Source organism: Falco cherrug, chromosome 12 (assembly GCF_023634085.1).
Source record: "Falco cherrug isolate bFalChe1 chromosome 12, bFalChe1.pri, whole genome shotgun sequence".
NCBI lineage: Eukaryota > Metazoa > Chordata > Aves > Falconiformes > Falconidae > Falco > Falco cherrug.
This window is the reverse complement of record NC_073708.1, coordinates 31,848,648-31,872,197: the sequence shown is the minus strand read 5'-3', so window position 1 is coordinate 31,872,197 and position 23,550 is coordinate 31,848,648. Positions and strand designations below refer to the sequence as shown.

The window sequence follows — 23,550 nt, the reverse complement described above, 5'->3', positions numbered from 1 at the left end:
GGAAAACCCCAACACTAAACCCATCGCTACATCAAGGAATATTGCTTTGGAGTCACTGAGAGATAATACCTGTAGCCACAAAATCAAAACTCTAGAGATACATCATGACTGCACTGGAAGCCCTCCCCATAAGGAAAATGTGAATTTTAACTTTTATCTTATTTGAAAAAGACTAGATTTATTCCACTGCGCATAGCTATAAGCAAAATAAAAGCATAATTAAACAAAAATATTATTGTATTTCTAAGCAAACTCTTGCCAGTAACAAATTTTCCCTACCCTGCTCTCATCGACTTCAATGAATGTACAGTCAGGTCCAATACCATAGATTCACAGATACGATCTTTAACCCAAAAGACTACAAGTAAGTCCTTCAAAAAACAAAGAGAAGAGCCAAACAAGGCACATTATATGCAAAAGTGTTCTTGCAAAATCTCAAATCCCATTGTTTAGCACATGCTAGGATGAAAATACCAACCCCACATGCAAATTTCATATCTAACTTTATCCCCTTTTTTAAAAAAAAACAAGATACCTTTTCTGTTGTCATATCTAAAAAGATGTAGCTAGGGGAAAAGCACAAAAGAAGACCTGAAGTTGTACAAAGCTGCTCCAAGCGATGCAGAAATTACTGTGTTTAGCTTCAAAGGTGGCTGCATTTTATCAGTAGTGATTTTTGTTACTCATATCTTGTAATTAAAATTACATTTCATTTGGCTTCCGAAATGTTTTTAACTGCATTTCTTAATGTGTAATAACCAGTATTTGTATAGATGATCTAAGAGTTGGGTCATGCAAGTGAATATGCCTGAAAATATTATGATTATAGCGTCAGTACTGTTTTCAAAATTGAATGTTAATAACCAAAGTAACTAAGGGCTACGTAGTTAAGCGAACAAGATATGTTCATGTTCAGCCTCTTGATTTTTGGTAGAATTTTTTTTTAAATCCTGGTTTTATATTCAACTTTTCCAGTTCTACCTCTGTTCAAGTAGAATAGACTATAAAAAGAAGTGCCTAAAACAAACCAATACCTTTTGTTGTTCTGAACTAAAACCAGGTAAAGTTTGAAAGCTACAACTTGGTGTGCTGTTAGTAGTCCTTACTAAAACCAGACACCTTCGCTAAATTTAAAATATAAGCAGGTTTTAACAAAATTATAGCAATTTTGCCGTATTTCATTTGAAGCCCCAGTCCTTTCCCTGTATGATACCTGCATTTCTGTGGGATAGTCCAGCACTAGGGGAGGTGATGCTCAGTGTCTTGGGAACATGAAACCTGCTGCAAACTGGACAGCCTTTCTCTGTTAAGAAATGGCTTCTCATCTTCTGGTCCCTTCTTACAGAATTTAGTATTAATTTCAGAGCAAGACAGTCTATTTTGCAAGGTGTTCACCTCTGGAGCTTATTTATTCCTTGACCTCCATGTTGAGGCCATTAAGCAAAGGTGATTCTTAGAACAGAGGTAGCTTAATGCCTATCCGTTGGGAAGGATGTAGGGATTGTGGCCTTTAATTTTTGACCTTCATTGTAGATTGTGGTCCTAATCCTTTGGTTGCAGAATTGTTAAAATGTATATATGGCAGTTGGCAAAAATCTTAATGTTCCAGTAAATGCAAAAGCCATAAATTCAGCTGCTGACCTTTTCCATCCAGGTCACATGTGACACCCACTGGAGTTTGTCAGGCTGTGTGGAATTTATGGAGCTCATATAGGTACCAGCTGCGAAAGCTGAACTTTCATGAAATGTCTTTCAAAGGCACTTCCAAACCCCTTGTAAAAAGTCAGTATGTCTTTTTTTAAGGGTATACATTCTACACACATTTTAAAAGGTCTCGTCATACCATCTCTGCAAATCTTCAACACTTAGGAAACTCCAGCTCTTAAATTATTACTCTTTACAAAATAGAGAAATCAGGCCAGGCATGTAATTACTGCGAGCACCAACTTACAACAACCCCTTTCCAAGCCTACAGAATACGCTGAACCTCTGCACACTCCTTCCTTTCTCATGCGCATCTCTCTGCCCCTCTCTGCAATCAATGGTATCGATGGCGTATTGTCAGTCAGGGAAATGTGATTTGATAGTACCCTAAAGCAGTTGCGAAAGAAGGGAAGGAATACAAAACCTACTCAGGTCGACACCGTGAGCGTGAGATCAATGTTTTCAATAATACGTTTGCCGCCATGTAGCACCCTAACTGTCGCAATTAATAATGTAGAAGGAGCTGATTAACTTAAGTAAAGTGCTCTCCACTGTGTAAACACATGAAGATCTATAGGGCGAAAGAGGAAAGAACGAACAAAACGTCATTTTTATATTTTATGTGGACACATTCTTGCTTTCTATTCTGCTCTTGTAACAATTACTGTACTAGCCACTCTGACAGAGTCAATAAATCGATCTGGGACCTGATGCAGCAGTGAGGCAGACTAATCCAATACAGCATTATCTGCAGTGGAGGTTGGGGGCAGGCGTGGGGTCGCCAGGAAATGGGCCAAGTCAAGTAAAAGCAGTAAGAGGCACATAACTATAATCTTGCCTTATACTTATTTGTTTGATTTGTGTGTGTGTCTGTACATATGCATGTGTGTATGTGAGCAAATGTGCAGCTCTGCAGGAGGGAAATGCTCTGCCCATGCTGCATCTCCGAAGTCCTTGCAATACTCCTGTTGGTCGCAGGACCCTGTGGTTCAGTGAGGATCAGCACCCACTCTGATTTAATTACATCTGCAGCGTGGCTGATGAAATGAAAGTATCTGCTGACTCTCCCGCACCACACCAGAGTCAGTGCCTGCTCTCCCTCCTGGCTGCACCCACCACAACAGCGGCATGAGCTGCTGCCTGTCCATTGAAAGACAAATCTGGGAGTCCCCTTCCAAGTATTCTGTACCTGTGGACATAGGAACTGTCACGTTTTGTCAGCTTAAATGGTCACTTGGGTCTGGTATGATGTCTGTGACAGCGGCTGCACTCCTCTTGGGAGGAAGATGTGAGAATCCCTATGAAGGAGATGGACCAAAATGATTTGGCCTGAGGGGAAGCTTCTTCCCAGCCCCATGCGGTAAGTGGTAGGCCTTGTAAATCCATGTTAGCAGGCAATACGAGATTGAAAAAATAAAAATAAAAGAAAGTTTCCTGCTGAATGGAAAAAAGAAAACTGTTTTTTGGCAGAAGTTCTTCAAGAAGGAGAACATAGGCCATTGTTATTATGAAGACTTTTCAATGAAAACACAGAAAATCATTGCCTTTTAGAGTAATTGTTTAGCTAAAGAAAGGTTACACAGCTTGTAGAGAATTTAGTAAGAAATTAAATCTCTCCAGCTCATTCATCATATTTCTGCATTTGCCAACTCTTCCCACCAGGCCCACACTTACTTCTTCTCTCTCTTCTCCCCTACTGTGGAGCATAAGTAATGGCCATAAAACCCACAGAAAGGGTGCCTTACACACAGGCTTCCTGTTTATTGTAAGGAGGGGGAAAAATGCAGTAATTTAATTGCTTAGTTTGGGAAATTCGTCTATATCCATTGTAAATAATTGTATGCTGTATCTATTGGAAATAGGATGCTTAGTGTTAGTTTCCAAAAAAAGTCTGAACTGCTCACTGGAGCCTGCAAGGAGGAGGAAGAAAAAGCACAGGAAAAAGGATCTCCCCTGCTGAGGACTAACCCAGGCATTTCTGGACCGATTTAGCTCCAACCCACTTTGAAGATAAGGCCACATGATGGTACTGGGAAGTCTTCTATGAATCTTTACCTTTATAGTGCAATATGTGCTTTCTTCTTGAGGTATACTGTTCTCTGCTTTTCAAGAACTGAGCTGAGAGTGAAATTTCATGCTGCCCCTCTGCACAAAAACTCAATTAAATGGGCTTTGTGCCCTGAGCTGAGCAGGCAATGAAGGGAATGGGAGTTGGGGAGTGACCCTGCTTTCTGGCCACCTTTGTGTCTCCTCTCTGTGGAACACACTCTGGACTGCCATTAGCAACTGCGATCAGAGCAGCACGCTCACACTCATGCTGCACTCAGCCGCATGTGGGCTCTTTGCTCCCATCATGGTAGAACCATCTCAATTTTAGCTTAGCTAAAGATTCAGCCAACATTTCCTTGATGAATTTCAACAAAAGAGAAGGGCGAGTTTAATATGGCCAAACACAAAGCTAAGGCAGAATCTGAAATCTTTCAGCTTCCCAGAGTCTGAGACCTGTGGGTGCTTGATAGGGATTAACATTGCATTTCTATGCGCACCCTCTCTACACTTATACTACATTTTCAGAGCCATCTCCAGGCCACCCTCAAGATAAGGCCAGTATAGCTGTTTCCTGGGTGGAAGACGAAAGACAGACCAACATTCAGGTCACGTATCAGTAGCTTTGTGCCACTGGTTCTGCAACAAAACACTTTTTGCTCAGGGATCAAAACTGTCAGTGGTCATAACAGGGTTCATGCCTAAAAAAGCCCATTCTTCTTCGATGCCCTTCAGCCCAGGCAATTACTATAAATTAAGCGCTCACATATACAATTTTCTTTTCTCACACACTCAAGTGCTCGTTGCAACGGTTCTGTTTCTGATCTGTGTTTTGGGTGTCCCATTTCTTAAGTGTATTGTAATGTCTAGTAGGAAAGCGATCCATGAGGGTGTAGAGCAGGCTCAGGAGCAATCTAAAATTCAGATGGCACTTTGGGCACTGTGTAACTCTGTTCTGGGTGTTGGAGGAGAGCAGCCCTTGCTTCCCATTGCCCATATGAGAAAGTCCACAGATTCCTGCTGGGTTAGGGAGGACAGCAATCCCTCTAACTTCAGCAGCTCTAGAAAGTATCAGTCCCACACCACAAAACTGTGTTTTTATATCTAGTCTCTGCAAATTTCTCTTCTTTACCCAGAAGAGATGTTACTCCTGCATGCAAACGATGTTCTGAACCTGTCACTACATTTGCTGCTATGGACCAAGAGAAGAAAAGGGGCAGTCAAGTCTCTGTTTAGAAGTGTTTGCAGCTTAAGTTTCTTCCAAAGCCATGCATGCCGGCCTAGGGAAGTTACTTTGTGGACTATGTAATTCTCAGGGGGCTGAACTGCTTTGAACAAGTGCTTCCAAATTAGTGTTCTTCATTCACGCTCCAACACAAGCGGTGTGTTCAGCCTTGAGGATAAGTATTCTTATCCTGCGGAGTAACAGTCACCAAAGCAACAAGTAGCACTGACCTGGCTTATAAATAGTTCTGCTCAGAATCCCCAAAATAAAAGGCCTGATCTTGTTCCTGCAGCCTCTCACGTTCTCTGCATGTCCACTGCAATGTACAAGCCACTTGCACCCCTTACACTTTTTCTGACCACAAACTGCTCTGCGAAGTGAAGCGGTGGCTCAGCTGTTAGCCCACTGCAGCGACACCACGAAACCCTGACCTTCCCCTTCCTGCCCGAGGGCCAGCAGGTGCTGCCTGTCTGGCCCGAGCAATGCCTGGGTGTGGGGAAATGGGAGAAAGAGGGAAGGGTGCAGAGGCAGAAAAGGACAAGCAGCTTGTGGTACTCATTAATAAAGCACATCAACACGAGCCGTGTGCAAGGCTGGCAGCTCCACGTCCCTTTCTGACAGTGCAAAGGGCAGGGCACCGTGGCAGGGGTGCAGTGAGAAGCAAAAATGGAAAATCCCTGTGAAGCGAGGCATATGTTTTATTTGTCAGAAGAAAAATGTGTGCACTGGTTTCTTTCTTCCATAGGGTGGCAATGGAACCTGGGCACAAAACAGCTATGTGGTTTCAGCCGCAGGAACAGTAGCTCTGGAGGAACTGCATTAGCTTCCTGTTCAGGATGCCAACTTTGATCTATGAATCCTATACGCTTTCAGGCCTTGCTACCTGCAAGACTGCTTCCCTGCCTCCCCCCTGCCTGCACAGCCTCCAGCCGCGGTGAGGGGCATCACCTGCACCACACTCCTCCGAATTAAGTGTCTAGGCAGCAGCGACTGGCTGTTATCACAGAAGGACCATCTACTCTGGAATTTGCCTCCCTCCCGTGTCTGACAGAGCTCACATCTGCTAACCTACAGGACACAGCATAAAGCTCATTTTTTTCTCATGCCCTTTGTTTTAAAGTGCTGCCAGTAAAAAATTGCAGGTTGCAGTTTGCTGTCTAAAAGGATTGTGGGGAAGTAAAATAGTCTTTCCCTTGCCTCTCAAAAGAAAGTAATTGTACAATTAGGTTTGTATACGCACCTGAGGCATAAGGTGGTTTTTTAGAGATAAATAAAAGCCTAAAAGAAGAAGCTACAAAGATACCACTGTCTAATTCAAGAAAGGCAGAGAACAGGAGCAGATCTAAAGAAGTCAGCAATTTCTTTATACTATAAATATTTTACTAAACTTCATTAATTTCCCTCCCAACTTACTATAGGGCAGCATTACTCTTTTCTAGGTGTGTTTCACAGTGTGCATTTTTGTACCTGGTCTTTATAAGTCTGGTAGCAAGTGCATGGCTGTGCTTTTGAGCTTACTGGTTTTTGTACTTACCTTTTCACTGCCTAGATAAGCTTGTTTGACTTTTGGGGTTTTTCTTTTACTTTATTGGCATGTGCTAGGTAAGTTCTGTGACTTTTGTTTCAATTGTTTTGCATTATGAAGGATGAACTCTACCTGGAGCACTGTTGTAGCTGGGTGGCTCGAGGGCCCCGCCAGGAAAAGTGCCAGAAAACAAGACCCTGGCTTGCTATCCATGATCTGACTGTAGCTTTGGGAACCTGCAAAGGCAGAAGCAGAAAAGGCTTCTACTTCTGTTCTTCTAGAAAATAGTTCTACCTTTTCCTAGAGAAAGGTAAGGGAATAATTAATTAGTTTTTCTCTTAACTAAGGTTTAGAAACTAACTGGGATGGATCCGATATAAAGCATGTTTACCTTAGAGAGGGATTTTTCCAAAAACAGCTGGGCAGGAGGGTGCATGATACACTTTATCTCTTAAGCGGACAAGAAAACTGTTTAGTTTCTCACAGTGGTAAAGCAGTTGATCCTCTGCTTGGGTGCCTCAGTAGGAGGCGGTTTCTGTTCTGTTCATCCTCGTAACCTTACTGTGTAAGGCACATGGGCTACTGGCAGGTAGGAGTGATTAGATGGAGCAGGCATGTGTTGTTCAGGAGCTGTTTTTAGCATCCGAAATACAATTTCCAGGAAGATACAGGGTAAGTAGGTGGCAAACAGGACTGAGCCTAGTAAACAATGTTTAGTGTGAAGTGGAGCTGCAGCACACTGAATACAGCACACTGATCCCCAAAGGAATTTTGTACGCTCGAGCAGAGTGAGGGCATTATTGATCAGCAAACACTGTTTAGAGAGGCGAGTGACAACGCAAACTCTGGTCACAAAGAGCGGGTTGCTAGTTTAGTGCTACCAGCTGCGTGTACTCGGAGCGCATATCCTGTGTTTCAAAATTACTTTTATCGCTTGGTTAGGAAAAAAAACCCACCCACCCCAAACTCAGAATCCTTTATTCTTTATTAGTGTTGCTGCTACTGATAGGCTAGTCCCTAATTAATGTGATGGTACTTTCCCTTTCCCCTACCACTCTCCTTATTACAAGTCCTTGGCAATACGAGAGACCTATCTATTACTTAGTCATGAGGTATCTAGACCAGCTTGCTTTTGAAACTAAAGACTGTGTACCCCAGGCATACTGTATTTCTGATTTGCATATGGAAAAGGCAGTTAAAAAGCTGATGCCCCCATACTGCTTGCGAGTCGAGTAGCGAAAGTAAATGATTTATCAAGCAAAGGTTACAACACCTGTGCCTTTTTGTCAACATATACAGAGGATGCCAAGTCAAGTGTTTCTTCTAATAGCTCAAACAGAAATTTAGATTCAAATAACCCCCCAGACAGGACAATTACGCAGTGAGCCACCAGAGTGGCAGAGTGATGGATGGGGTAAGCAGTGGCAGTGTATTGAAAAACAAGCCCTGAAAAGTTTTAAAGCTGCTAAAACCAGACAAAGGCAACAGCCCTTTCAGGGCTTTTGTTGCTGAATCAGAACTACTGACTTAAACCAGTTTATTTTCTGGTCTCTCCTCTGTCATGGAGTTGTCGTCCTGCTACAACCTTTGTTGACACAGGAAGATGGCCTTCTTCTAAATAAAATATTATATAAATTCTATAAAATTCCTTTAAGGGATTATATCTGAAGCAACGTGACACAAGTCAGAACATGCTGCTAATGGAAATGTCTACTGTTAATTTTTGTAATGCCCATTAAGAAAGACATGTACTGCTTTTGGTTGTTTGAAAACAGCCTAGGACAGAATGATCCTTGTTCAAACCCAGCCATGCTGTTGTACATTTGTCTACGATTTTATTCCAATGTTCTGTGAAAGCCTGTGAATGCCCATGTATGGGAAATGCAACTTCTGCTGAACAGCACTGTCACATCCCCGTGCACAGACTCACTTCTGCAGCATTTTAAGACTAATAACGATGATGCGTAACTAGTGCCTGCAGTCAAATGACCCACCAATCGGAAGAGAAAATCAGAGCCACCAAAAAGCTGACCATAACGTTTTCTTATAGCTTGTAGCTGGACTGTAATTTTAAAAAGCAGATGTTCAGATACAGTCTTCATTTTTATTTTGTTGCTCCAGCAGTAAAGAGTTGCTTAACCCTTATATTTAAGCTTGACTTTCAGAAGCTCTGACTGTTCACTGCTTCCTCTTGTCTAAGGGAGCTGTGTGGCCTGGCAGTTAGTGGTCCTCAGGACCCATATCTTAGGCTGACTCTGAATGTACTATAAAAATCCTGATGGAAAGCAGCCACCCCAGCTGCTTTTAATAACACAGTCCTATGTGTTTTTATATTTTCATTTTGAAAATATCCTAAGTGATCATCCTATACGCTAATGCCCTGCAAAAAAGAGTACAAAAGCCTGTCTTTGTTTAGAGGAACACTAAGAAAGTCCCAAATCATTGCAGTTAGTATTTTTACCTCACTTTTCTGATTTAAAACACAGTCAACTTCAGAGTTGTTTCATGAATAAGTAGTGAGTTTTGCTGATAAATTATATATTTAGTACCAAGTGGGTTGTGGTGGTGTAATGATGTATTGAAGCACAAGAGATGCAGCTGGAGTCAGAGACTGGAAGTCAGTCTCCTTACCCACTGCAGCATGTTTGACTTTAATTGGAAGCTGTGCTTGAGTATTGTTTTTCACTGTACAGCATTGTTATTCACTATACTGCATTACATAGAAGCACTTAAAGTAAGGCTAGAGCACTTTAAAATGATTTAAGTCATAAATAAGGAGGATAAAAGTTTCCAGTCAACAAACTTATCTGGGAAACCTAGGCTGCATGCTGCAAATATGTCTGAAATATTTTGGAGACTTAATACTGTTGTGTCTTACTACATAATCAATTCACCAACTAGTAGTTTTTCAAGTCTTCTGGAAAAGGTAAGTAGCATTCTCCAAAGGGTTTCAAGTTTCCTGAGCGATGAAGGAAAAGACCGAATGCTAAAGGACTTTAACAGTATACCTTAACATCCCCGTTTCCCAATTTCTGTGTATTTCTGTGTATTCCAGTTGTTTCCAAAATGACTGGAGAAATACGATTTAAATGTGAAGGCACGTGAAAACTTGTCACGTACATGAACTCAATAAGGGAAGAGGCCTGAAAAGTGGGGTGCGGCTTGCGTTTTGTTAAGGCATGAAAAAAATCAGAACCTGATGGGTTAAAGCCCCGCTCTGCACTGCTGGTGTACTTTCTGTGACCCTATTTAATGCAGAGAAGGTTTGAGATTCGATGCAGTTTAACCTGTGCTGTCGACAGAGCTATAAACTAAAGCCCCTAACAAATTGTACACAAAGAACAGATAGCAAGAAAACACGTTGTGTGCACAGGCATCTGGTTGCAGCCCTGTAAACTGAAAGTCTTTGGTAATGAGCACCTTGGGTTTCATTGACAGCATAGGTGCTGGAGCCATCGCAACGAGGAGCCTGTCTTCATGCATACACTGGACTGTGGCATGTGACAGCCATTAATCTGTACACTAATTATGCAGATGCATATAAACGATTTGAAAGAAGTTACAAGAGCTAAGGGTATTACTCCCCAATTTGCTAGTTATTTGAATTACTACTTTTTAGTTATCGCAACCAGCTCAAAACAAAATTACAAACATTTCTGCTGTTCATCTTTAAAAGAACTGTAATGTAATCAAGCAATGACTTAAAACTACAAACTGCAGTTGTCCTAAAGCACTAGTCCTGCCCACTTTTTTATACCTTCTCCACCACAATAACATGATATTAAGCACAGACTTAATTTTTTCAACATCTGGCTCAAATTAGCTGCTAACAAAACTGCCAACAACTATTTTCTTAATCGACCCTGGGAATTTGATACAGCTTGGAAAAAGCACATTTAAACCTCGTCCTTCTCCTAAAGAAACACAAATGTTTACTTGAGCTTCTGATTTGACCATAGCAGGACTATGAATTCAGTTAACCCAGCTTTATAGGCCTGCCTCAACTGGACATTTTTCTTTTTGTGTAAGGAAACAGATGTGCTCGCGATTACAAAATCTCCTGCTTGCTCACAGCCCACCATGCAAATGGCCAGCCAGGAATTCGAGACTGGTTTTCTACATGGAAGTCATGGGAGCAGTCTCCCGCTGTATCTGGTAGGGGACTAGGGTGCACTGTTACCTGATGGGTCTCTCTGAGCTCCTTTTGCATATGCATTTAAATGCACTGCCTAGGGAACAGGTTGGAGCAAAAGTCTTTGAAAATGCAGTCCTGGAGGAAAAAACTATGCACTAGAAGCCATTATCTTAGAAAGCAGAAGAGATCTTTCCAGTTACGAAAGCAGCGTTATTACTACACAAGCCCAAAAAAAACACAACAGACAAACAAACTGCAAGTGACATTTCACTGTAGTTACTGAGACCATGTGGGTGAAGTGACAGCGGCAATGCAGCTGGCTCCGCGGGGACACGTTAGAGTACACTGAAGAAGAAGAGGCTGCAGGCATACAGAGAAGTTGAAAGCGGCCCACCTGAGTCTGTTGAGGGATATTTACAAAGCTTGGATCCCGTGGTCCAACACTGACGAATCGGTTTGCGGGGGAGGTGCTGGGTGTCGAGTAGGCTGTGAAGGGAAGGGACACATGCGTTGAGGAAGCGGCACTAGATTGCACACGAACAACACCAAAACACACTGTCTCAGAGCCACCTAAGCAGATGTTTAACATAGAAATGTGCAAACGTTTTAGAGAGCAAGAGTTTGGTTTTAGACACTGGAAAGGTTTGGTCTTAATGATGGGGCTATAAACACATAGGGAGCTGGGCTGCTGGGGGAGGGCTCCTTGCCAGGCAGGATGGCAATGACGTGCACTCGGGGAGAAGTGTGCTGGGTCACCTGCACGGCTCTCCATCCCAGAAGAGAACCACAGCAGGCCTTTCCGTGATGGGACAGCACAAGAGACTTCTGTAGGTCCTGAGACTGCCTGACTATTTTCACTCAAATATGTGGTATCTTCCACTTTAATGGAGTTTTGAATAGCAGTGAATTTATTAAAGTGCTTATCAACAGAATCAGACCCTTATTTCAAGCTAATCCAGCATTCTCGCTTCATATAAAGTTTTGGTTTTCATACTGCTATGGTCTGCACTCTCTGAAATGTTCACTTGATGTGTTTGACAAACTAGGATGATCCTTTCGGTAAAAAATTAATGGGTTGCAGTTTCACTGGGGTGGTAAGTGCAATCAGTCTGAAGGCTGAAGCTGCCTTTAAAAACTGGAGTGGCTCCCATGAACGTAAAGCTATTAAATGCAATGCAAGCCAAGAACCCAGATTACTTCCAAACTTGAAGTACTTTAATGATTTTATTGTTGCATTATATTCTCCACTGCAACTGTCCACAATGCCACGTACTTCCACATTCAAAAGCTTTCAACACATTTTCAGTCCTCTCTTTTGAAAATCCCCCATGTAATCTCCCTTGCTCAGTTTTTTGCAGGTTCAGATCTAAATTCAAATAACCTAAATAGACGCCTTAATACAAACAGTGATTCTGTCTATTTTAAATATATTTATGGGAATGCATTCTGCTGAATAAAATCCCCAGACAATCTAACTATCCAATGAAGAGACAAAAAGCAATGTTAAAAGGAAAGTTACTTGCCAAATTCCAGTCAGGCTAAATATAATGTTCAGGCCTCAACGTTACAGAAAAATAAAGTGAGTTAAGAGTCAGAGAAGACACTGAGTTGTCTCTGTAGATGAAAGCCTGTTGCCTTTCTGAAGGCAAAATATTTGGTGAGGAGATGTTACTTGGAGAAGCCTTTGGTTTAAGACTGCTGAATCAGACCAATGCTCTACCTTATCCACTGTCCTCTCTCTCACAGATGCCATAAGCAGATGCACAGGGAAGAGTCAGAACAGGTCACATATTTACTTTCTCACATTCTTTACCACCCACCCTCTGATTATTTTCAGCTCAGGGTCTCCCTATACTTAATGGCCCACAAGGGATTTCTCATTGATGAATGCCTGATCTGCCCTTGGGTGCAGATGTTCTGCATCCCACAAAGCGCTTTGGCAAGGAGTTCCCTAGTCTACGAGCATGTGGAACCACATCCTTCCCTTCCCTCTCTACCCAAGTCTCATAAAAATCTCATGATGCCTCCTAATTCTTACAATTATATCAGACAGCTTCACTTTCTTAAAGAGCAATCCCCTGAAATAACCCCAGGAACTGCATTAAGAACTAACATTTCTTAACTGATCTGAGGGGAGGTAAGGCACTCCTGATTCCTAAGAATGAATCCTTCCCAGTTGTTTCTGGTCAGATGAGCTTTTCACTCCAAAAAGGTAATAGTTTGCTAGTACTTGCAAAAATCATGTGAGGAACACCTTTCCTTCACAAAGTTTTAAAGGAATTTTTAAGTGCACAAATTCATCTTTCTGAGATGATTTTGCAAACTGCAGTGCAGCTTGCACATTAGAGTATGAACGGGTACACTGGTTGTTATTCATATCTGCAAGTCAAAGAAGAAATGAACTGAGTAGATTTGGTGAGATGTTCTCCTTGCCTTTTTACCATGTTAATTTGCTTAATAATTCAAAGCCACACGTTTGCAAAAGGTGTACCTCTGTTGCTAGTGCCATGCATTAAGATTCTTCTGTGCTGTTTTATGGTGAGGGCTTTGGTTTTCTTTAAACTAACTAATGAACCCTATGTTGAGCAAGACTAAAAATTCCTCCTGCAGTGGGGAAAACTAACTTAAAGCTCAAAAATCAAACATCTGTTGTTCGGTTCTTCTGGTCTACTTTTAAGGAAGCAGAATGAGCGGAGAGGCCATTTAATCCCTTGGAGCAGGTATGTTCCACTCAGAGGGGAAGGAACTCAAGATCTTGTTTACAGTTCCCCACTGGCAGATAGTTTTGCTGTGATATTTGGTAGAAAATCAAAGAGAAACCATCAGAATGCCGTCTTAAATGGCTTCTTTGTTCAAACAAAAATTCTAAAGCATTTGAAAACTGTATAATATGCACAAAAGTCTCCTTAAATCCTGCTGGGTGAATTACTATGTATACCTTTCTTCTGTAATGCTCCAAACTATGTTTAACTTGCTTTCTGAAAATACTCGGATGTCAGCTTGGTATTTCCTTAAGGTCATATAACTACATTGCTACAGCCAAGAAATGAAGAGCACCAAAACTACATATATGCAGAGCAAGCTTTACATTGGAGTTTCCCAAGATGCTAGTCCTACTTCACTGTAAAATGTCACAAGATCTTTGCGGATTTTAAGGGGCCATTTTGGTTCAGAATATTAAGTTGACATGGACACATTAGCAGTGAGACCTGTTACGGTGCAATCTGCTTCAGAAAAGGGAGCAGTACCGGGTGTTGCTTAGACCATCACCAACACGGCTTCTAGTTGTATATTACTGTCTTCATATAAATACCCTTGTCTGACATGGAGGTGGGATGCCTGGAAGTTTTACCACTTCTGATCCCTATGCTCTGCTCTGAGATTAGGATGGGGCTAACTGCTCTCACTGGTTAAAGCTGGGTGGTATTATATTATAGTACACATAGGCTAAGCCCATGGTAGGGTCTTCAAACTCCTTTTTAGGAAAGAGAAAAGCCAAGGCATGGAAAGGAACAGAAGCCAGGTCTCTTAAGCAGATCTTCTCCTGATCTTTATCAGCTTTGCTCCACGGGAATTGCACAGATCTACACTAGTTTACACCAGCTGATAGCTGGCCTGTTGGGCTTGAACAGAAACATCTTCCTGCCCAGCCTAGTCTTTCTGCTACTGGAATTCACTAAGGATTGTTTGCAACATCATAGTGCATAGCCAAGGAAATGCATGTGATGCCACAAATTTGCTGTGATGCTTCACTTCAGGAACAAGCGAAACAGGAGCTGGCAGAGAAAGAACATTTGCTCACACAGACAGCTTTGATATTTAGCCAAAATGGCAAGAAATTTTATGAAAGACAAGACAAACACACAGTTTTGGGAATGTCATGTATTTTAAAGTTGCCTGCAGTAGGAGAATGTTAATTTTAAATATACTTTCCTGAAATAATTTCTATTAAGTATAGGAGTGTGTCATTTATCAGACAGTCCTGGATTAAAAGGATAAACTTTTGGTGGGTAAAGATGATTTGGGCGTGCGATAACCTAATGTAATGCTAGGTCTCTCTTCTACAGACCAAGATGACAGGTAAATGTGCTTGAAATGAAGAGCTATACTGTTTTGCAATGGACTAGGAGTCAGTTTAGCCATTGTGGAGTTGTAGTGAGAGAACTGACCAGAGGAACACAGTGCACTACAGCAATTCCTACCACATTGCATTCTGCAGCTGAGTATCTGAGAGGGAACTACAAATTCTAGCAAATTAAATGATAGAGTCATCACCATCTTTTTTATGGATGGGGAAAGGAGCAAACAGAACGCTACAACGGCTTGCCCAGAGGGTGCTCCGTCAATGCATAGCAGAGAAAGGGAGAGAAATCCAATCTGATTATGAATCCACTACTATAGCCACAAGAACATTCTTCTTGTCCTGACACAAATGCTGTTTAACACGAAAACTCCTTTCTGCAAAGGGACATTAACCAATAACGATCTTGCCCAACAAGGGAAAATAGCCAAGTTTCTCCCCATGTAGAGTTGTGAACCTTAGAAAAGACCGTTTAGTTTAAAAAAGCTCTTTGAAAATTACCGTGTACAGGATGGCTGTAGTTTAGACTCTGCACTGGAATGAGGGCCACAGATCCTAAAGCTCAGATTCAGTTATGATAGTGATAAAGTCCAACTGGCACGTAGTGGAAGTGGTGTTTTCTTTGGGCAATGAGATATTAAACCCAGAAACTGTCAAGTTCAAGAAAAAAATGTGTTGTGTTTGTTATGGGTTACCAACCAAACAAAATTTAGAAGAGATCTGAGATAAGATAATTTTGGGACTGCTTCTGACATCAAGGATGTGTCTTATTGAAAAGGCTTTTTATGGAGGAAAAATGAACCCTCCCAAACCTCATGAATCCCATCGCCATTGTGTCATCTCACTGAGGAAAATGCTGGCTTTCCAAAGGGATAGGATTCACAGCTGAAATTTCTAACTCCCAGAGCATTCCTGGCCACCCAGTAGAGGCAAATCCCTGGTGTGCATCTCCAGGGGCTCTTCTTTCCTTGGACAGCACTAATGTTCATGTTTTGGTTAATGTCACAGCTGGAGGGTTTCACTATCGCTCGGAGAATCATTAACCACCTTGTTGTGATTTTTAGCTCTCATTCCCAGGAGGCCACGCTGTATTGAACAGCTGCTCCTGGCTCCTGCACCCCTCAGGAGAGCCATATTCCAATTTTTGGTAGGGCCGTAACTGCATTTTGTTTCTGCAGAGGGCTTTCTGTTAGACCAAAAAAGGGTGGGAGAATGGAGCAAATGGCAACCCCTTTCACTCCATTTCCTTGGGGGGGGGGGGGGGGCTTCATTCTCCTCCACAGAGCGAAGGAGAGAGTCTGGCCAAACTCTAACATCACTCCTGCCTTTGTTGCATAAGTGGCTTTCCAATACCCTAAAGCTCGGCAGGGCAGTCAGCCATAACCCAGTGACACTCCCAGAACTGGTGCACTCGAGCAGTTCGTAACTATGGAAAACACCTTTTTTGTGTGGCTTTTATGAAACTCTGGTGAGTCTGCACTTGCTATTTGGAGTCTAATATTTAGTTAAGGAAAAAATAAACACGGATGAAAATGGGAGGGTTGGTACTGACTGACACTCTAAATGGAGTCCAGTGGGCCCTTCTGGAAAACCTTCCCTGCGAGGCTAGGAGTTTGGGTTTGCTTTACTCCTTATGCGGCCAGCCACTTCCACTGGCTTTGGTATACATGTAATATTTTTTCTAAGAAAATGTTTCCTACAATCTACTTCTCTGTAAAATTTGTCCCTAAATTAAATTATATGCTTCTTTACAACTCAAGTTGCTATTATTCAAAACCCTTAACAAAAGGAAGATTCATGCCCGAGTATGTACAGATCTATATGTTTAGACATCAGCGTAGCTAATTAACAAACAGTAATTATTTTCCTAATCTTTTGTTTAAATACCATTAACTGGCTGCTCTTGAGGAAACCTCAATTCCCAATTAACATGGCAGCTGTCTGCTGAACACTAAGCCACAGTGACCAGCCCAAGCCGGTACCGATGGGTGGTGGTCTGCAAACTTCAGCGGACAAATGCCAGTTTTTATGCCAGCTGAAAATCAGGCCAGACACGCATTTAGCTTGTTTACATGATCACAGTATCGTACAAGTTAAGTATTAAGGTTACTGCTAAAATGATGCTGGTATTTTTTTTTCTTTTAGACACCACACACTGCCAGTAAACTGAGTCACAACTGTAATGACAAATACACATTGACCTAGTTTCATTTTTCCCAATTCTGAAGACAAGGAAATAGTAAGGCATTGCTGACTGTATTCAGTGATAACTATGACTAAATATTAACCTTTTAGATTCCACCACCAAATCTTATTGATAGGACTTAAAAGACGGTATCACCCATCAGAAAGCATCAAAACTTCCTGATAGCACAAGTGTTGGTCTAAGGTCAGAAAGAGGAGGGAAGGGAATGAATCAACTTCTTAGCTAAACAAAAATCTGCTGATCAATTCTAGAAGTCCTGATTGTAGAAGATCATGTTCACAAACTTACCAGACTGTCTCATACTAAAACCCATTTTAATTTCAAAGCGAGCCAGAGCATCTTGCTGAGTTTGCAGTTGTGCACTATCGCATAGCAGAAGGCAATGGAAAAGTCTGAAAACTACCAGATTTTAAAAATGCCCCCTGGAACTTGTGCACATCTCCTAACAATATATAAAGCTTTAAAAATCTCAGCTTCATATGGTCTGAATAGTGAAAACCTCTTTGCACATCAAGCAGTGGTGGCATATAGCATTTAAATAATAAGCTTGAAAAGCACACAAAGGGATTTGCTCTTTCGATTAGATTGATTTTTGTTTGTGGATGTTATTTGGACTCCCTTCACTGTGGAACAAGTCCCCTACAGTTGCCATTAAAGCACTGAAAGCTTCCCTTTTGTTTTTAAATGTCAGTTTGAGCATAGCTTCATTAAATCATTTCACAATTAACTCCCTGAACATCCAGACTTTTTTAAAGCATCAAACCCAGCTGAATCGCATTTGTTTCCCAGAAGAGCGAGTCCAAAGTGGTATCCCCAAGTGTGTATCCAGGAATTTGTATATTTGACTTGTGGCTACACAAAATACATATGGGAGCCGTGTGGGTGGTGGAGAGAGGATTAAAGCTTTCTTCCTGGGCTTAAGAAATACCATAGCTTCTTGCCCCAAATGCAGGGCTCAGGAACCAAGTCATAAGGGAAAGACGTCTGGGTTAATCTAGAAAGACTTATTCCCAAAAGAACTACAAACGAAGTAATCTCGAAAGAGTTGTTAGTGTAGCCCCGTATTTATAAGCAGCAACGTTTTCAATGAAGCTATCTGTCTGACTTCCACGTAGTATCTATCCTCCAAAGCCTAACTTGAGATACCAACGTGTCCCTTCATGACAGTAAACAGGATCCCAAAGGTCTGAGGTCTGTGTCACAGCTTAGCTACTGGCCGTGATTTTTCTCATACGTGGTTATATGAAATGCCAACAAAGTCAGAAATAAAACTGTAACCTTATGCTAATGCTTTCCTTGTTACTATAGAAGCAGCTCAGAATTTTGTCCATTCTATACAGAGCAGAGAGCTCGCCTGCTTCCCAAGAGCTAGTCCAGTCCTCATCTCTGAACAGCCGATAGACGGTGATTGCAGCACGCTGCCTGCTGCTGTTAGCCCTTGGTTCCCGCTGCGTCTATACTTACTTGGAGAAGTGGGAGAGGTGGCCCCTCCTTCTGTTGATGTAGTTGGAGGTTTTGTGTCTGGCACTGGCAGAGGCACAGGCCTAGCCATTGGTGGTGGAGGTGGTGGTGGCAACATTGGGGTAGGAAGGAATGGATTGTGCACCTTGCCTTGGCTGCTACCATTGGGCTGCCAAAAAACAAGCAAACAGACAAAAATTACACTAAAAAACAGCTATTAGGAACCTCCAGTATTAACAATCCAGTTGAAAGCTATGCTCAATACATTTACAATTACTTGAGAGGTGGCAAAGAAAGTGTTGGGTCAAATTCTCCGTTGACTTCAAGGAACTTGGTCTCAAACCCTTGTGAAACTATGGAAATTCTCACTTTTAAATATTTGTCCTATTAGCAGTTGGTCTGAACTGCCCTGGATTAAATTCTACTGTATTTCCTGCAGCCACTAATACAAGCTCAGTGAGAGCTGAAGCAATATTTTTGACCCCTTAAATCCCCCAGTCTCGTGCCTCTGTTGTACCCTTAGGATATCAGTGCCTAGAACTTGAGTGTAAATTTCTTAAAGATACTGGTCATTAAGAGAAAAAAACAAGCATTTTTGGTGGTCTTAAAACTCAGGCTGATATCTTATTACAGGAAAATGAATGAGTATATATTAAAGTAACTGCTCTCCCACATCCCTTTTGAGTTAGTAGCTCACAGTTTAGTTACCACTAGGATCATATGGAGAAATGACTGAACTTAAGAACTGCTTCATTTTACACAGTGGGGAAAAAACCCCTCCCTTTGGTCTGGGATGTGGTCAGTCACAGGCAGAATGGGCCCAGCTATTCAAGTGTGGTCTTTCAATTAATCACCAGAAAAACCTGTCTGGAAGTAAAAGTGTTTTCAAGTATCACAAAAGCAAGAAGCAGGCTCAAAAAAAAAAGCCACCCCTTCCCCCAACCTGTTAAGTTTACGTTTCAAATGTAACGCAGCCTGGACACTTGAAAACCATACAGATAGATGCCAAATGCCATTATAAAGAGAAAGTAGGACAGCCTGTGAATCAGGTGTTCCATTTTAGTGACAAAAATGATGAGATCACTTTCGACAGCACTCTACAAATTGATCTCACTGCAGTTCTGGCACTGAGCATTGGCTTTTCCATTGATGATAAAAGCTCAGCTTTAAACACAGATCCATATTCTAAGTACTGCTAAAGAAAATAATATTTTAATTCCTGTTAGGGTTTCCATTAGCCTGAACTACTGGGGACAATATACTCGTACTGGCAAATGCCTGGGACTTTATTTTCATTTCACGTGCTTTGGCACTGACGAAAGGCCTTAAAGTCATGTAGGTGCAAATCACACTTGTGCTAGAGCAAAAATGGTTCAGGGCATAAATAAGACTCAAACTCATCTGCATTTAACTTAACAGCACTCCCACTGACTTCAAAGACTGCAGTTACTAGTGTTTGCAGTAAGAAGCAATCCTTCAGGGATATTTATTTTTCCAACATCCAGTACCTTTAATAAACTAATATATTAGTGGCATCTCTCAAACACTATCTTGTCTCACAATTAGGTCCCTTTCCTGCCAAGAAGACCCCTGCTGTATGTTCATTGTGAGTGTGCTAACAGTTCATAATGCTGAATGGTTTGGGATAAATTAAGCAAATGAATACTCAAGGCAAAAGAAAAGCACTATATTGATTTGTTGTCTAGACATAAATGTATCTGCTAACATATTGCAGACATTATTCAAAGCCAGTACTAGCTGGAATAAGTAGAGTCAGTTTTTCTGCTAGGGAAAGGAAAGCACTGAGAACAATATAGCTTATTAAATAAGTGTAATAAATTAGATGCTAATAATTAAACTAATTCTCATTAACACTTTGATTCGTATGTATGTCAGGAGAGAAACAGTAATTTTGCCAGTTATTACTTCATTGGCTGGAGAAAGTTACATGCATTACATTTAATGAAATATTCAGAGCATTATTTTAGATTTGATTTACATAAAATTTATAAATTCTGTGTTTGACCGGAATGCTATTTCAATAATAGCAAGATGATTCACTTTATTTGATTAAAAAAAAATGAAAATGGTTATTTGAAGCTTTGGAACTCTGCTTAATTTTTCATAGAGATAAGGGGAAAAGATAACTGCTTACAGAAATAACAAACCATAATAAACTGTACTTTTAACATCTTGAGTTCAAGTACTGGTCAACTTGATCTAAAGTGCTATAAGGCAGTATTATTTTTTTTTTTTAATGAACTTAGCTGATCTGAAACATCTGTTTCTCACCCTCCCTTTTCCTGCTCTTTCCCCCCCACTCTCCCCTGAACTTCAAAAATAATTAATAAAAATTATTCTGCCTTCATATTTTGTTAACCCTAGTTCCACCAGGGTTACAACATATGCGGCAAAGCCATTTATGGAGGGACCCAAAAGGTCACTGTATCACCAGCTTCTCTGACAGTTTAAGTTAATTTCACCACAATGTGGTTGAGTGGTTTTTTGGGGAGGTTTTTTGTTGCTTTTTAAAATATTTTTGCAATAGCAGCATTTTTTTTTTCTTCCAGCGACTATTCAAGGTGTGTTCCTGTATGCAACATGCTGTTAAAATAATCCCATAATCCCATGGTTAATTTTACATAGGACAAACACTTCTGAAGAAATAAAAACGGCTTCCTTACATTTAGGAACCCCACCTGTCCAGCCTGCTGACCAGCGTCGGGGCAGACAAGTTGGACAAACTCTTTCAGAGTCTCCTGAGGATGATAGCGGATTGCTGGGTGTGAGAAGTATGGCCCAGGCTGTTGAATAATGGGTGATGTTGGAAAATGAAGAGTCGATGGTGTTGCATGTGGACTTGCTATAGGAAAGAAAACAAAGAAGTTATATAGAGTTTTGCCTTTGGAAAATAAAACAGTTTAAATCTACTGTAGTTTTAGCCCTTTTTTAAAATGTACAGTATTGTTTATACATCTGATCTTCACAATTAATATATTAGACCACATTGTGTCCTACACTCGCTTCATCTAGATCCTGAAAGCAAACAGAGCCAGACATTTTGAAGGATTTTCTGTATTTTTAGTGGACACATATAAAGGAATCGGCAGTCCTTTGTGAAAGTGAAAACTATTCATCACCTTAAGAACAGTCCTCATCAATCAGGCAATAAAAAAATGTACTTGGGAGATTAGGGTTGATTTAATTGACGTTTCATATAACTTGGATTTGCACATATGAATCTATTTTATATTGTACTATAAATGGTTGATAATTTAAAGATGGTCTAACACTTTCTGTTGTTGGGTATTTTTTCCACCTCAGTTTAGGAACATTTATTTTAAGTAACATGTTTTCATCTAATGAACATGCACAAAGTGGGAAGATCGTTTTGAAAATTACATGTACATTTCTCCTCAATAATGTTAGGCTCAAATCTTCAGCAAGCCCCCAGCTTGCATTCAGGGATGAAGTTTAATTTGGTGAATTTATGGGCCAACAAGCCAGCTGGAAAATGTACTACAGTGAAGGTGTAAAGGTGTAATGTACACAAGCCCATTGGCAATGACATATTTCAACGACAGCTGATTTCAGCAAAACTACAAGTGCAGCTGAAGACTCTTATGCTCTCCTATGTTATGTGACACCTTTGCCCAGTTCCTTGGCCTTCCAGATACATCGGGTTGGACCCCTGTTAGCTAACAGTGGTTTCCCCTGTTAGTTGTCACCATGAGGTAGTAACTGCTGCCACTCAGAGTGCTATGAATTCTCCCTTTCCCCTTTAAGAATTCACTCTTCTTTTAGAATGGCCAATTAATCTGGTTGTGCACAAGTTCATCTATACATCATAGTTTATTCCTCACCAAACAGTCACTGTTACATCCCTGTTGCTCCCTTTGCATGTTATCCTAGTAATCTTTCAAGGGTGTCCATGTGTATGTACTGCCCTTGTACACCACACATGACTGATTGGATAAAGGCTATGTAAGGGAGGTAGTAACCTACAGAAACTCATCTGTTGGCTTTGAAGTAAGTAAAATATACAAGAGGGGAAAAAAAAGCCTTTGGCACTTTTCAAAAAACTGGAGGGATGCAGGAAAGTTAACTAAAATCAAATACAAATGAGCAAACACTCATTTCAGGACTAATGTTATGAAAAACCCTCGGTTAAGTAAAAGCTAAAGTCTGCTTTTTAGTCTTACTCATTGCCAGTTTAATAATATGACACTTTATTAATATTTTTTTCTTAAGCATTATTAAACCATTAGCAAACTCAGAGCCTGAAGATATGGATAAAACGTGCACACAGAGGCAGCAGCAAGGAAACCTACTGCATTATCCTATAAACATACACTAAGGGTTGGCTGGGCAGCACTTCTATGTAATTCTCCACGACTCGATAGGAGTGATCGCTTTTGACACCACCACCAAAAAGAGCTACACTCATGCCTGGGGTGCTGATATGGGATGAACATGAAGCTCTTGTCCTTGCCATGAAAAGCTCCCCTGTACCCTCGTTAACCCCACAAGTCTTCCCAGGCTGCTCCCCTTAATACTGTTCAAAATATTCACAAGAGAAAGAGAAATGCATACTAAATGTTTGGTACTAAACAGGAAACCACCGTTGAAAGCAAGCATGGAGATGAGGACCCAAAAGTTAGCATACAGCCTTCAACTATCTCTGATCAAAGTAGATGTATATCCAGAGAAACTCTTCTGACAGCACGGGCTGTACCTGTATCTTGGAACAGCTAGATATGATGGCATGTGGGCTGAACTGAAAAACTGTCTTCCCACAGCCGTGCTAGCTCTGCCGTGCTGCACTTGGGGAAAGGAAACAAGAAGCAGCATATCCCACACTCCTTGTTATGGAAATGTTGACAGTTATTCCATGGCCAAGGCAAACACCTGTGTGCCCAGCCTGCTCAACCTGTCTGCACATCTGGGCTTATCTCTTGTTTTTTACAAACCTAGTTAATTATTTCTTACTCACTTTTAAGACAAATAGTTTTCTTCTGAGTTTGCATCTTAAATTATAGTATATTTGAAAACTCTTCAGATAAAGAACCCAGGTCTTCAAAGGAAGAAATGAAGGCTCTTTTCCCGTCCCCAAACTCCTGGGAGAGGCTGTAACTTTGAAGTGTGCTATTAAAAGTAGAGATAATGT

At 41.1% G+C, this 23,550-nt stretch overlaps 1 protein-coding gene across 18 annotated transcripts in view; it reads right to left on the bottom strand.

The window, feature by feature from the left end:
* Nucleotides 1–23,550, bottom strand: part of NFIA (nuclear factor I A) — a 359,870-nt gene that overhangs the window by 18,749 nt on the left and 317,571 nt on the right. For 12 of the 18 annotated variants that reach the window (XM_027806993.2, XM_027806996.2, XM_027806994.2 and 9 more), the window contains 3 exons: nucleotides 21,068–21,246; nucleotides 18,387–18,552; nucleotides 11,030–11,121 (listed from right to left, as the gene is read on the bottom strand). In XM_027806993.2, coding sequence (XP_027662794.2) covers nucleotides 11,030–11,121; nucleotides 18,387–18,552; nucleotides 21,068–21,246 — 437 coding nt within the window. The remainder of the gene's footprint in view (nucleotides 1–11,029; nucleotides 11,122–18,386; nucleotides 18,553–21,067; nucleotides 21,247–23,550) is intronic. The other 6 variants (XM_027806990.2, XM_055725266.1, XM_005440394.4 and 3 more) reach the window with 2 other exon arrangements.